The 14,885-nt window shown below is 45.4% G+C and overlaps 1 protein-coding gene across 2 annotated transcripts; it reads right to left on the bottom strand.

Moving 5' to 3' along the window:
- Nucleotides 1–611: 611 nt before the first annotated feature.
- Adprh (ADP-ribosylarginine hydrolase) lies at nt 612–14,803 on the bottom strand. Of its 2 annotated transcripts, none has more exons than XM_013151835.3 (4): nt 14,636–14,803; nt 4,344–4,696; nt 1,983–2,343; nt 612–1,152 (listed from the first exon to the last, which is right to left on the bottom strand). In XM_013151835.3, exons 2-4 carry the CDS (start codon nt 4,654–4,656, stop codon nt 738–740), a joined length of 1,089 nt encoding a protein of 362 aa, XP_013007289.1. In that variant the 5' UTR covers nt 4,657–4,696; nt 14,636–14,803; the 3' UTR covers nt 612–737. The 2 variants fall into 2 exon arrangements, with proteins under 2 accessions (XP_013007289.1, XP_003469268.2); XM_003469220.5 differs by lacking the exon at nt 14,636–14,803 and adding an exon at nt 7,076–7,229.
- Between the last annotated feature and the right edge of the window lie 82 nt (nt 14,804–14,885).

Genomic DNA, 14,885 nt, shown 5'->3' with positions numbered 1-14,885 from the left:
AATTGAAACAGATGATAGATTTAAAGTACGGCAAGAGGTAGAATAGCCCAGTGTATCCTTCACTGTGCCGACCCCTGACATACAGCTTGTGCTGGAGAGCATCTCTGAGTCTGGTTTTCACAAAAGCAAGCCAAGAAGTACCAGGGAGTTAGCATCCTTAGCAATGATCTTCAACCAACGTACGATGGAAGTCACAGGTAAATATTTCAGGTCACCTGCTATCAGGTGGGACAAATCTGAGGTGTGTCTCAGGCAGAGGACACAGGGCGACGGAACCACGGCTACTCCTGCGGGACCCTGTTCATTCACACACCATGCGTTCTTCCTTCCCCTCGAGATCTCGCTTCCCCACTCTCCACAGGGGCTTCCCAGAATCACCTCGTCAATCAATTCCCTGCACTGAAATCTTTGTCTCAGAGTTCACGTGGTGTGGTGGGGGGCAGGGACCCAACTAAAGTAAATCAGGAAAAAAATCTTTCAAAACTATCAAAAATGAGGCTACAAGATTTCTAGCTTGGGAGGTGCTGGCCCCATCAACAAAGATAAAAGAGTTTGTTACAGCAAGAGGGATCGATTCAGTGAGAACAGGATGAGTCTGGGAAAAACTGACCTCAAGGTGCCTGGGGGACTTTTTATTCCAAAATTCCCTCCACACACAGTAAGATGCTTAACCATGAGATTGAGTAGAAAAGGGACTACACGGAAGAGGAAACCAAGAGAAACCACCCTCTTGTCTCCTAAAGGCTGATTACAGCGTCTTCATTGGACCCAAGAGAGTACAAAGCCCTGGCGGCCTTTTCCAGCCGCTCTCTATATTCCAGCTTCTCATAGTTGGAAGGACTCACTCCTTTAAAGCCATGCATAGCCCCCCACCAGCACCCGGCAATGGCTGCGGTAGAGTCACTGTCCCCACCGTGGAAAAAGGCATGGTGGGCAAGCTTCTTCCATGAGTCCCCGGCAGCAAGTATGGCATCGTAGGCAATCATAGGGGCATCGTGCCCACTGCTGCCGCCCCAGCCAGAGTAGCTCAGGGAGGTGTAGAACTGATCCCTCTCCTTCACATCAAAAGCTTGTGGGAAGACAGGGGCTGACTTGCCATCCAAAATTCCTCTAAGTTTCAGGTACTTTTCCCACTGATCTTGGAAGTAGGACCTGTAGGAAAGAAAAACTCACAGTCAACTGAGAAACTAAACTCAAAACCCATAAGGAAAAAGTACCAGGTAGGTATGGGAAAAGAAAATTCTGTGGTGACGTGTTCTTAGACTAGTATCATAAATTGGACACACAAAAATCAAAATTAGATCTAAGTTCTACTCAGTTAATAAATCTTTGCTAAGCATCTACATAGTGCCTTCGCTGCTAAATAAAGAAAATAAGTATCAAGTTAAACTGTAGGAAATAAAGGTTTAGTTTTCCTAGGTTGAGAGTGAAGTCAAGTGTTATCTTTCTAGGGGCAGGTTTAGCACCTCACTGCCAAGAATGACTTCAGCAGAACACCTCTGGACCTTTTGATTCTGAGAAAGAGAACATGAAGTAAACTCACCCAAAGGGGATGATGTGGCCTTGGTGCTTATTAATTAGCCAGTGGGGGAAAAAAATCTATCCCTAAGGCATTCTGAGTGAGGATTTCAAAACGCTATTTGTATGTCTAGACAATACTGGAAAAGTAAGTTAAACAGAAGTAGGAAATAACTGAGAAAGCTCATCTGGGAACATAGCTTAGAATAGCCACAAAACTACAGAAAGCTGGAGCACAGACAGGACTCCTCAATGGCGTTACAGTAATGCTATTCATTGGGCTCCACTTGGTTAAATGGAGGAGCCATGGAGAGGAACTCGAAATCCTTAGCAGGGTGGTGAGGCAGGGGCTGGCTGGAGAGAACCGGAGCAGCTGCTGTGACCTCTGAATCCTTGTGCATGTGTGTAATGCATTTGCGCACAGATTCACCACAGCCCCGTGGGGCAGGCACTTGCACACTCACCAGTGTTCAAGGTTCTCCTCCACGAAGTAGCCTGATTGGACGATGTAATCTTTAGCTGCCGGCAGGACCTCCATCAGCCCTTTGCCCCATTCCCAGGGCGGCCTGCCATTCACAGCGTAGGCTGTGAAAAGAGCAGACGCGAGGGCCCCCAGGTAGCCTGTAGGGTGGTGATGGGTCATTCGGCCGCTCTCAATGCTCACGTGGATCAGTGTGTCCAGCTGGCTGAGGTGAGGAAACCTGAGACCAATGCACATGGCCCGCATGGCAGCCCCGCAGCCACCTTCATGGGTGTTAAAGGGAATCCTCCAGCCATTGGCCTTGTCCGGCTCCAGCCTCATGCTGTTGTGCACTGAGGTATCCCCTAGGAAAGAGTCGGTGGGGCGGGCAGAGGTGAGAGTGTGGGTCAGTGTCACCAAACCAAAAGCCCCAGCTGGAAGAAGGAACTAACCTGTATCTCCAAATTTCTCCACTAGAAAGCAAAAGCCAGGCAAATACTGATTACAGTGCCTCAATCGAACACCATGTCTTCCTTTATGTCCAAAGCATGATGACATTCACTTAAAATAGCGAAGGGAGAGACAAGGAATCTTTACCACTTATTAGAGGCATCCAAGTCAAAAAAATAAATATAATAATGCATTATTCTCTTTCTTAAATGAATAAGGCTCAGAGGCTAAGAAACTTGCTCAAGATCATATAACCAGCGAGTTAGTATCCTGGCAAAAATAAGTCAGACTCTAAAGCCCAAACCCAAGCCCTTAAAGAGGCCAATAAGAAGCTGGAGTTCCTGGGTATTAGAAAAAAGCCAGTCTAGAGTAAAGTCCGGGACTCGGGTAAAGAGCTATGAACCTGGGCTCTTCCTGTGTGAATCCCATGGAGGCTTTGTACCGGGGAGCGCACGCCAGGGAGGGGACAGTACCGTTCCCTTAGTGGGACAGTTCGTACATAACAACATCCATGGGCATAGGCACAGATAGAGAACATTTTCTAGGTGCCAAGCTGAGGAGATATCAGATGTCAAGGAGACAGGAACTGGCTTCCTTCGGGTTATGAGAAGCCCCTGGGTATGGGGGTGAGGGGTGTCTTGTCATCAGGAGGTGTTCTAGGCTGAACTGCATCCTCCCAACTTTCTAGGTTGAAGCCCCAATCCCACTACTTCAACCGGCAGACAAAGGCCTCTCAGGAGGTGAGAAAGCTAAACTGAGGCCTCATCCAATCTGACCTGCACCCTAGTGATATGAGGGACAGGAACAGAAAGCCACCAAGAATCCACGCGTGCGCGCACACACACACACACATGCACCAGCAAAACCACATGAGGACAGCACAAGAAAGTGGACACCTGCAAGCCAAGGAGACAGACTTCGGGATAAACCCTGCTAACGTGTTGATCTACACTTTTAAAAACCTGAGCTGTCAGAAAGTAAACAACAGTTGGTTAAGCCACACAATCTATGGTGCCTGCTGTAATAACTAACTAATACAAGTGAAGAGGTCGGTCAAATGGGCAGGGAAAGGTGATTCAGAGGATAGTAATAAGTTCTCAAAGTGGGCAAGAACCACTTGCAAGCAGAGACAAGGTCAGAAGAGGTGTAACTACAGGACACTCTCCATTCCTCTGTTTCCCTCTTCCTCCCTTTCTTCCATTTCTTTTCTTTTCTCTTTTCTTTCTTTCTTTTTTTTTTTTTTTTTTTTTGGTACCGGAGACTGACTCCAGGCCTTTGTACTAAGATATATCTACAGCCCCTCCTCTTTCTTTAGTTTGTATTTTGACACAGGGTCTCACTAAGTTGCCAAGTTTCCCAGCTGGGTTTGACTTGTGATCCTCCTGCCTGAGGCTCCCAGCCTGCTGGGGTTATAGGCATGTGCCACCATGCTTGGCTCTTTTTGTTTTTCTTTTTATTTTAAAACAAGCATGTTTTCTTTACACACATTCGTTACCAACTAGAAAATACAAACAAATAAAAGGAAAATAAGCAACTATAAAGACTCCTAGCTGCTACATATCATTACTAACATTTTTGTGTATATTCTTATAGATAGCTCCCAATACAGAAGGATATATTTGTGCTGTAAGTGACAATGGGTTTATAACACAAATACTGTTTTTGAAATCTATCTGCTTTTTCACTTACTGTGTAACTTCCCACATCAGTAACCATTCAATCTGTATAACTTTACGTGATTTTCAGTGTGTCACCATAATTAAGTAAAATGATGGACATGTAAGTTGCGTCTATTTTTATCACAACTACAAACGCTAGTGTTTCCTTGACATTTAAATGCCCATCAGCATTCTTAATGATTTCCTTGGGCCTTTTTCCCTCCCTACCTGTCTGATCTCCCCCTGGCTGTGCTCACCTGGTGCCCGACCAGCCATGTCTTCCATGCAGTCCTGGTAATGCTTAGCAAAAAGCGAGTAGAGCCGAGCCAAGCTGGGTGCTTTCCCAGCTTGCAAGAGGGCCTCCGCTGTGGCCAGGTGCATCACCGTGTCGTCACTGACGCGCCACTGCTTCACATCTATGGCATCCAGGCCGCCCAGCTCCGCCAACTGCTGGTGTATCTTCTCCCCATCCCGCAGGAATTCCCACTTCCTGTTGAAGAACCCCAACGCGTCTCCAGCTGCGCTCAGCAACATGGCAGCCACATACCTCTCCATCAGGCCTCCACACATGCTGGGCTCCGAAGGGGTGGTCTGGGGGCAACTGAGAAAACTGAAAAAAAAGAATTAGAGGGAAAAAAAAGAATTAGAGAATTAGAGAAAAAAATTAGAGATTAGAAAATTAGAGAAAAAAAAAAGAAACCAAGAGCTCAACCTGCATCATACTGAGCACTCACTGCTATGCACTGTATTTAGTGATCCTCATTTAGCCCTCACGACCCCTCTATCACAGATTATTAGGCCCATCTTTATATGACCAAAATGAGAATCATGAAGGTAACAGTTTCAGAAATACAAAGTGTGCTGGGAAAATACATTGTTTAGATTTTAAAATTTTTTATTACAGTAAAAGACATATGGCCTTTAAACTTCCTCAAAATACAGCTTCAAGGGGCTGGGGATTTAGCTCAGCAGCATAAGTACCTGCCTTGCAAGCAGGCAGTCGAGAGTTCGATCCCTAGTACCGATAAAAAAAAAAATACAGCTTCAAACACACTTTTCCCCTTGTTCTAGTCATTTCCTAAAGCAATTCTAGAAGTTTGCTTTTGTGAGTGTCTTTATGAAGTGTGATTTAGAAAAATTAGGTGAATGCAGCTACTGAACGCAGGCTATGAAAACACTGCAGTGTCATCTGCTTTACTTGCTGGATTTGACACCACATAACTTCGGGCTCTCCTCTCAAGGAAAAAGGGCCATGAAAGGCAAACATTTTAAATCCATTCAGGAAATAAGGCAGCCGTGTCGGCCTAACTAAAGACACTCACCAAAGAGGATTTCCAGAACTGCCTCCAAAAGTGGCACAAACAATGGGGTCAGTGTGTTGGAGATATTTCGACAAAGTCTTTTATGTTCATAAAATTTTTAAAAATTTAAACGTTCATTGCATTTTCAATCACCTCTCAAGGGAGTCCACAAGCAGTGGAGCCAAGATTCCAACCTAAGTCTACCCGATTCCCAAGACCAAAAATCACGGCCCTGTCTTTGCCTCGTTCAATCCTGCTAATCAATCCAAACGCATTATCTTTTCTTTGCAGCTGAGGTTTGGCCTTGGAAGAGCACCCCTCTTTTATGTAAATAGAAAACCTGCTAGTGGTGATCACTGTGCAATCTACAAAGCACCTGCACATAGGCTGTTTCAGCAGCAGGCAGGGATTACAATATGCATTTCACAGACCAAAATCCTGCAGTGCAGAGAGGCTCCATTCGCACCATCAGAGTGAAGTCCTTAGGCTCTGAATCCTACCGGTGTTTGGTGTGACCCCTCTCGGTCTAGCCTTTGGGCAGCTTCTCAACCTCCCAACCCATAAAATGGTGATGTCACTTTTTAATGTTTTTATTTTATTTATTTTTTTTTATTTATTGCAGTGTTTGTGCTTGAGCCTAGGACTTTATGCATGCAAGGCAAGTGCATAAAGTGGATTGTGAGTAGTAAATAAATTAATTTTCATAAAACACTAGTGCAGGCACATTAAGAACGTCTATTTTTGTCAAGATTTTTATTATCCATACACAAATCAGGGGAAATGGTCTATTTTTGAACTAGAATACTTTCTCCCCACAACCTTCCCTTCAACTAATATTTAGATCTCATTTTCTTTTTCAGTGACAGAGATCTTGTGTGCTGTGATCTTGGTGAACACACTCACCTCACTTTAAAGCCCTAGTAAAGTGCTGGCTTCCCAAGAGCCCTCTCCTTCAGCCAGCTCCCAGCCTTTCTCCCTGCGGCTTCATATCAAAGCCCTCTACTTACACTTGCAAGGAGCCACGCACAGTTTACTCTCCCCTCTGCTCAAGCTCTTTCCCCAAAGACTGCCTTCCGAGTCCCCCTTGCCTTAATCCTGTTTTCTCAGGGTTTGGTGCCAGGGGCAGGCTATCTGGAGTCTCTCTCCAGCTGGCCTGCTCTGGCACCATAGGCTGGCGAGCCTCTGCAGCGACTCACAGAGATGGACTCTGCATTCCAATATCCAGGTCCCGATCATGCTGAGCTTAAGGGTATTCAGTAACTGCAGCTCTGTACTTTAGGTCTCTATACCTGACTGCCACAAATTAGTTACGTATCTGTGAACACGCCACCCACGCTTGAGCTTCTATTTTCCGATCAACACACACACACACACACACACACACACACACACACACACACACACACAAGCGCGTAGCACCTCGGCTTCCTCTCCGGCTCCACCTCTTTTTTTTTTTTTTTTTTTTTTTTTTGTCGTTTTGAGACAGGGTCTGTAGTTCAGATTGGCCTTGGGCTCACTTTGTAACCCAGGCTGGTCTCGAACTGGCAGCGATCCTCCTGCCTCAGCCTCCCGAGTGCTGGGATTACAGGCGTGCACCACCATGCCCTTTAAAGCAATGTTTTAGGGGCTTGGCGAGTTTGCCGGGGAGGTAGAGGTAAAAGACAAGCGCGAGCCAGGAAGGAGGTTACCTGGTCTGCACCGAGAGGAGAAGAGCAGGGGCCGGGGCGGACGGGGGCGTCGGGGGCGCGGAGGCGGCAGGCGCGCAGGGGCGGCGCCGGTGCACCCTGCTGCACGGCCAGTTCCGCTGAGCGCCGCCACGCCCCATGCAAGCTGCCGGTGGGGGGGGGGGGGCCTGCCTGCCGCTGCAGCGCCCTCGCCAGGCCCCGCCCTGCGGACCAGGAGGAGGACCTGCTTCTTGCAGCGATCGGGAGAGCGAGGTGGTGGGTGGCGCTGTCGTTTGGCAGTCTTTAGGGAGGAGCACCCTAAAGTGTTAATGGCAAAAAATAGAAAATGTGAAGAAGTGTGGGTTTCCTTCCGTGATTTAGGGTGTTAACCACGGGAGTGTTTAAAGCCGGGTAGTAGACGTGGATGTGCTTCCTGGAGCTTATGTAAATAGAAAACCTGGAGCTTGGACACGTTTTGTTAGGAAGAGAGAAGTCAAAGTTTAGAATGATGAGTATCCATGCAGTTTCGTGTTTATAGAGTAGAGGTCTCTGTGTATGTGTGTGTACACTGGATAGAAGGGCAGACACCAAGTTGTTAATGATTATGATCACCTCAGGATGGGAACACGAGGGATTGCTGAATAGGAAGAAAAATAAAGGAAATGTTTGATCGTTGATAGTACTTTCGGTATTGTGTGCATAAAGACACTTTAGAAAGCACAGAAAGCCGCAGCACCACGAGGCTCATAGGCCTACAGGCCTTGTATGTGTTTTGGTGGGGAGACAAAAGCAGGGTCACTTTGCAAATACATTTTTATATCCTTTAAAAAAGCTACTTAACCTTTCAATTACTATAATTAATCCCAAATGTTCAAAGAAGTTAATACTTTTACAATAAACTTTATTCCAATTTGATACAAAAATGTAGGAGGGCCTGATGCTCAGCTCTTTTCTGATCACACCATGAACGCTAAATGAACACTATTGTTTGAAAAGAGGTAAAACGTATAGCTGAAAGCCAGGTGGTTCAAGGCATCTCTGACACACAGGCGTGAATGCATCACATCATGACTGCTCGATAAGAAGAGCAAAACAGGGCAGGGTGGGTGGAGGCCACAGGAAACGGTTAATTGGCAGGGCCCCTTAGACTCTAGCAGAGAGCAGACTAGCCACGAAATAACTAGATTCAAGAAAGACCTGTCACAGAGGAATTTGTTAAAATGAATGAAGACTGGGAGAAAACAGAGGACAACTAGTCCCAGAGAACCAAAAGCACATATTCAAAAAGACTCCAACATCTGGATGGCTGATTCTACACATCACCTTGGTTCGACCACAGGATCCAGATGTTTGTCCAAAGGCTACTGCAGATTGTCTCTGAAGGTATTTTAAAAATGAGGTTAACATTCACATCAATAGACTTCTGTGTTGAGCAGGTTACCCTCCACAGTGTGTTTGGGTATCATTCAGTCAATTGGAAGCCTCAACCAAAAAGATTAGCTTCTCCTGGCAAGGAGGGAATTGAGCCATCCCTGGGTCTCAGGCTGCCAGCCCACCTTCACATTTCGAACTTGCCAATTCCTTAAAGATCCCCCACCCACCCAGCATCAAGGTGTCCAGAGAAAATTATAATTGAGCTGAGTTTTGGAAACTATTAGGAAGGGAACTAAAATTGCATAGCCCAGAAGTAACCCAAGACACTGGTCTGCAAGAGTGGCGGATTCAAAAGAAAAAGGCGAAACCCAGATGCAGGCTTAGGTTTGCCTTTCCTCACTGAATGACTCCCAGCTGAGGGCCAGGCTGAGTTGCAAAAGTACATCATAAACTTTCTCATTTCCTCTCTCACCGAGTGATCTCAAACCATCTCTAAAGACTGAAGATTTTAAAAAGGACCAGAAGATTGGCTCACCAAAGAAAATGAGACTGCCTCTAAGAGGACTTCAAAAACAATACAGCACATATGCACAGAAGAGCAAAGTTTAAGTCATCCAATGCCAGCCTGTCACTTTCTGCTGAGGAAACTGAGGCAGGTGCAGAGCATTCCTCAGAGTTTGTGTCACTCAGTTACATAAAGAGAAGCAGGCCTGGAACCGTGGTCCCCCAGCCAGGACTTTTTCTTTTCTGTTTGAGACAGGGGCTCACCATGCAGCTCAGGCTGGCCTTGAGCTCACTTTGTAGCCCAGGCTGGAACTCACAATAATCCACCTGCCTCAGCTTCCCACCTGCTGAGATTACAGGCTTGGGCCACCGAGCCTGGCTTCCAGCCAGGACTTCTACCATTGTCCATACTGCCACTTTGAAAAAATGCAAAGTGATTTGTGTATTAAATGTTAATTTCATTAAAGATGTGAAGCCCAGTTTTGAAGTATCCTGTGTCTCCCCAAAAGAGACTTAAACCTCTGCCTGATGACTGTGTAAAATTAGTGTTTATAGAAAAATCTCAGACCCTGCAATTCTATAGGTAGTAATAAAATAGAAGGCACTTTATGGAGAGGTGCAGAAGAGGTTGTTGAGTATATATTGATGTTTAAGAAGCTGGGAGTGGCTGTTAGCCCCTCTACGTAGCACAAAAAGTGCCTTCCCCAGGGCAGTAGCCTGATTGAGTAGGTCATGGCTTTCCAATCTTCAGGGTAAAGCTGAAGTCTTTAGTACACTTCTAACCAATGGTCTTGACTCCTCTCTTTCTCGTGGTCTTCCTGGGATTTCTCACAAGGAAAGAAGCTCAGGGGCCTCCCTCTGACTCTGAGAGCCACCTCTGAAGCTCGGGACAGACATTGGATGCTGCAGTCCACAGCCCCAAACCAAGGGACTTCACTGCATAGTGGACTGTCAATGAATTAAAATAATACCACATCCAGGAAATGAAAAGTACTTCTCCAATCAAATAGTGGGGAGAGCTTTGTGGAAGACACTCTCTTCCAACAGTCCCTCTGTTGGAGTCAGCCTGGCCTGACCTATATCAGTCTGCTCTCATTTCTGTTTCCAGAAGAGTCTTGGGGACAAGGGGTCAAAAATAGAACCAAAGAACACTCAGTTGATCTTGCCTTCCCAGACAACCCTTCTCCCTCTGAGGTGTCAGTCCCCATCCTGTGGTTTCTGCTACATCTTCATAAAGTTGCTCTTTGGGGAGAGTCCCTGAAGCTTAGAGTGGTATCCAGACGTACACAACCAGTGACCGGCAACAGCGGGCAGTTCAGGCAGGTTTCCCACTTGTGTCTGGACCCAGCTTCCTCCAAGTGGTCACAGATGATTCAGCTCAAGGCTCCGGAGATACTGAATGTGAACAAAAGTGGAGAAGGCTCTCAGTCCTCGCAGGTCCCTTGTGCTGTGCTTGTTGCAGATGTGGGGCCTTCGCCAGAGCCTCTCACAGGGTCAGGTGCCAGCTGTGTCCACATAAGTTGTGCTCTAAATGCTGCATTTCTAGGAAGGGTTGGTAAAGGGGAAATTCCCTTTTCCCCATCAAGCCATGCCGTTTCTCTTTAATTCGAAGAACCGAATTACATTCTCCTTTTCTTGAAATCTAGAAACCGTGCCCTTCTGTTAAAGATAGTTGTTTTGTGAGTAAGAAATAAATGGTAATTATCTGGTTTATTTTTCAGGAAGGAAGAAGGAGAGGAGAAAAGAGCTCACTTCATTTTCAGAATGGATCATAGCCTCGTGAGTCTGAACAGCAAGTCCCAGCTGCCGTTCAATCCCAGGAGACTGTGGCCAGAAGACAGTGACGTGCTCCCATCATGCCCACTCCGTCCTACCTCGACAGCATGCAGATACCTCTGACTTTCTCTCACTATCTGACCATCGTCTTCTCTGTTTCTCAGTGAAAATGAAATAGAAAACTGAAAAGAGTGACTTGTAGTTTCATTGGATTTTGTAGACTAGGGGTGAGGGGTGGCAGCCAATGGCAATAGTGACCCTTAATGCCTCAAGTCCTGGAATCATGGTTTGCCAGGGTTCCAAGGCAGGCAAGAAATTCCAGGTCTTGTGGATATACAACCTTTCCTTCTTTCCTCTTTGTTTGTTTTTTCCTCTACATCTCAATATGTCCCCTCATACTAGAAATTTTAAAACCCAGGCCTTCATGCAGGCTAGGCAAGTGCTCTGTCACTGAGCTACATCCCCAGGCCACTGTTCCATCTTAAAGTATCAGAAGGATCAGGCCGCAAAACTCTGCAACTTTATTGAAAAGTTCCGTTTCCCAATGTAACCACAAAAGTTCTTCCTTAAACACAGTCAAAATTTCTCTTCTTGCTTTAATTTCAAGTGATTGCCTCCCACTTGGTTGTGCAATACAAGCTCTTACACACACACACACACACACACACACACACACACACACACACAGAAACACCTCAGGGCAGTGCCATATCATTGCCAACAAAATGATGGCCGGAACAAGGATCTCAACTTTCCCTTTTTCTATTTTCTAGATTGCCCAGTTTAGCACTGCCTTAGTTACTTTTCTTGTTGCTGGGGCAAAATGCCCAACACCTAAAATTAAAAGAAGACAGGTTTATTTAGCTCACAGTTTGTAGGAATTTCAGTCCAGAGTTGTCTGGCTCGAAGGCAGGGTGACGTGGCACAGGGCAGCAGGTCATGGTGGTGGAAAACACTAAAGTAACAGGAGAGGAGTAGGGACAGATCTTTTTTATAGAGAAGCGCTCTACCACTGAGCTGCATCCCTAGCCCTGACAAACCTTTATGTCCCTTATATTATACACAAGCTACACACCATAGGATAGGTATAGCACTTATACCCTTAATTTCAGCATTGGACCAAGAATCAATCATAAACTCTAGATTCAGCTGCCTCCAATAAACCTGGTTCCCATGATCATATGAGGCTTTGGGGGGCATCTAGACACAAACCATAACAGCATCTTTTTTGCTATTGTTTGTTGCTTTTCTCTGAACCTTTCTGTTTCTACATTTAGTTTGAACCTGGATATAATATTTCAGTATAAATCTAGGTTCAGAAATATTTCTAAATATTATTTAGAAGTAATCTGCAGAGTCATAGTTCTACCTCGCAATGTCTGGCTGGCATTTTACTGCAGACTTGTGTTTGGATAGTTGTCCTGGACTTTTTCTTCCGCTGTTTGTTTTTCTTTTCCTTTGGATCTGTCCATGTAGGCTCATCTTTCCTTGTCTAGCCATCTTTGCATCCCTAGTACTAAGCACTGCTCCAGGCACACAAGGGCACTCAGTAAATTTGGGAGAATTGTAGTGGTGCAGATATTAAGAATTCAGAGTCAAGAGAGGGCAGACAGGGAGTAGAAAGTTCTGCTTCAGGAAGTGGCCTTAAGTCTGGTTCCTTAAGGAAGATGGATGTTTGATGGACAGAGAGAAAGGAGAAAGGATATCTCTGCAGCTCATTATTAAAGATTTGTGGCAAGAAGGGGCAGAGTCAACTATAGGACAGAAAGCGGGAACAGGCAATGTAAAGAGAGTCCTCAGTTGAATGGGGTTAGCTCTGAGTGTCCGCTTCTCTTTTCATTTTAAGCATTTTGGTGATTTCTATTTCGAAAAACCAGATAGAGTGTGACAGTATTGTAAGAGGAAGAAAAGAGTGACCAGTGCTCTCTGCCAGATTATCCAACTGTGGCACTACCAGGAGGCACTGTGGTCTTGACGCGTAACCACTTGAGGCTGGGTGCAGGCCTCAAAGACGTGGCTGGGTCAAAGGTAGTATTTCCACATGCCTGGAATCCCAGCACTCTGGGAGGTTGAGGAAGATGGATTGTAAACTTGAATTCAGCCTAGGCAATGTAGTGAAAGCCTACTGGCCCTAGGTGAAATCCCCAGGTATGCAAAGGTGCCAGGCTCATCCTCCTCTGAGATGCCGTAGGGCACTGGCCATGTTTGTCTGGAAACTGACCACAGCTTCTTGTGATTTTCACCACTTATGACCACAGTCATGCCCCCAGCTGCCACGGGAAGACTGCATTCAAAATGAAAAGTAAACCACCACCATCACCCCGAAATGTCTCATCAATGCATTGGTGAGTTTTGTTCCTTGGGCAACAGTGATCCCCTGTAGAAAAGGACTGCCCCGTCTGCTCAGTCCCAGCACCCGGGACCCTAAACACTAAATGTGCAAAACAGTGGAACCCTCGAGGATCCAAAGGCCTCTACCCATGGACTCAGCCTAGCTTTCTAAGCACAAGGAAGTGGAGCATCCCAAGGGTACAGCAAGACAGGAAACAGCAAGCGTTATCTGCAGAGCCGCCATTCTGCAGGTTCGAAACCCCAAGGCTTCCCGAGAGATGAGGCCGTGTCTCCCCTTGGTCATGCCTTCTGCCGGGGCCCTCTCCATTCACCCAGTCTGGGACATCTTTGTGTTTTATTTGTAGCATCTTTCATTGTATAAAATATTTTTACTACTGATAAATCAACTTTAGGTATGTTTCTTTTTTTTTTTCTGGTTTCCAGGTTTTGTATCTTACTCTCTCACCCTAGAATTATAAAAATTCTCCAAAACAATAGAATTAAAAAATTAAAAAGTCTCTCATAAACATACCTTCAGTTTTTCCTTAAAACTTTAAAGCGTAATTTCTTTTGCTTTTTACTAAAGTAAAACTGCGTGGATTTAAAAGGTCAATGAGGCTGAAGAAGTTACACCGAGAACCAGCAGAACCACTCTGTCCCTGTCTAGCCGCAGGCCTGCTCTCCACCAAAAAACTTTTTTTTACTGTTCCAGACACTTTTTCCTTCTGATCATGCAGCACCTCAGGCCTTGGTTCCTTTTATCCTGCCGCACCCATCATCGCCCTCTGCTTTGTAGTCTCCGGAAGTGTACCCCGGAAGTCTTTGCTCCACAGATTATTCCATTCTCTTTATAACTAAGACACATCTTTCATTTTTAAAATATTAATTTAGTGAGAACTCAGGAGAGAAGGGAATTCAGCACACCTTGTTAGTGTCAGGTCTTGGAAGAGAAGCCTCCCATGCCTTGCAACCAGGAGCCTATTTTATAACCAGACACCAGCAGAGGGTGTCCTGTGTGATGTGCCACAGCTGTAAAGTTCTTGCCCTGTGACCTTTCCTGCAGGTCTCTCTGCTTAATTCACACCGAGGTGCTAATAGCACAGTTTGTTCAATCTGTGCTTCTCCAGAACAGGTAAGAATTTTACTGGAACTCTTAAAACTTGAGTGTATCTTGTATTCTTCCAATTTTTTGGCTCATCTATCCCCAAATAAAATCCATAAAACTATATATTTCTTGGCTGGTTTTCAAGTGAACATTTGTAACTTTGTATTCCTTTAAGTATCTGCAAAGGATGTGATTTCCAGTTTGATATAATAGTGTCATGTTTTGAAAAAAGTTGCATGGCTCGTAAATGTACTCATTAGAAGTGAAAGTGTCACACACTGGCGAAAATCAAGAGAAAGCATTTCTTCTAAGGTCTAGATCCATATTTAAAAAGCTAAAAAACAAACTTATCTCTGATATTGATACTTTTTACTTGAAAATGAATTGTTGATCTATTAGAGTTAGGGTGCAGGTTATTGTATCCATCCTCCTTGTGATTATTCAAATTCTGCAGCTGAGCCCAGACCAAGACACTGGTAAAGGAGGATACTCACCGCGGCTCTTCTCCGAAGGGAGAAAGTGGAGGAGCAGCGAGCTGAGGTCCCAGCAGGTTTTGTTCATCTGCATTCAAAGATTAAAAATCCCTAATCTGAGGTGGACAGAGCTTGTGTGCTTCCTGCTGCTCTCTTTGCTTTTTTTCTGACTGCTGTCAGTGGGACAATGTTTCTGACAAGACCCAGGAATTAGGGAGCAAAGTTCAGGAAATAAAAGGTGACATCACTCCCACAGCACCATCCCACAATG

Source organism: Cavia porcellus, unplaced genomic scaffold, assembly GCF_034190915.1.
Source record: "Cavia porcellus strain 051 isolate PalLab524CR breed Dunkin Hartley unplaced genomic scaffold, mCavPor4.1 scaffold_15, whole genome shotgun sequence".
Lineage (NCBI taxonomy): Eukaryota > Metazoa > Chordata > Mammalia > Rodentia > Caviidae > Cavia > Cavia porcellus.
The sequence above is the reverse complement of the archived record's forward strand: the minus strand, read 5'-3'. Positions and strand labels throughout refer to the sequence as shown.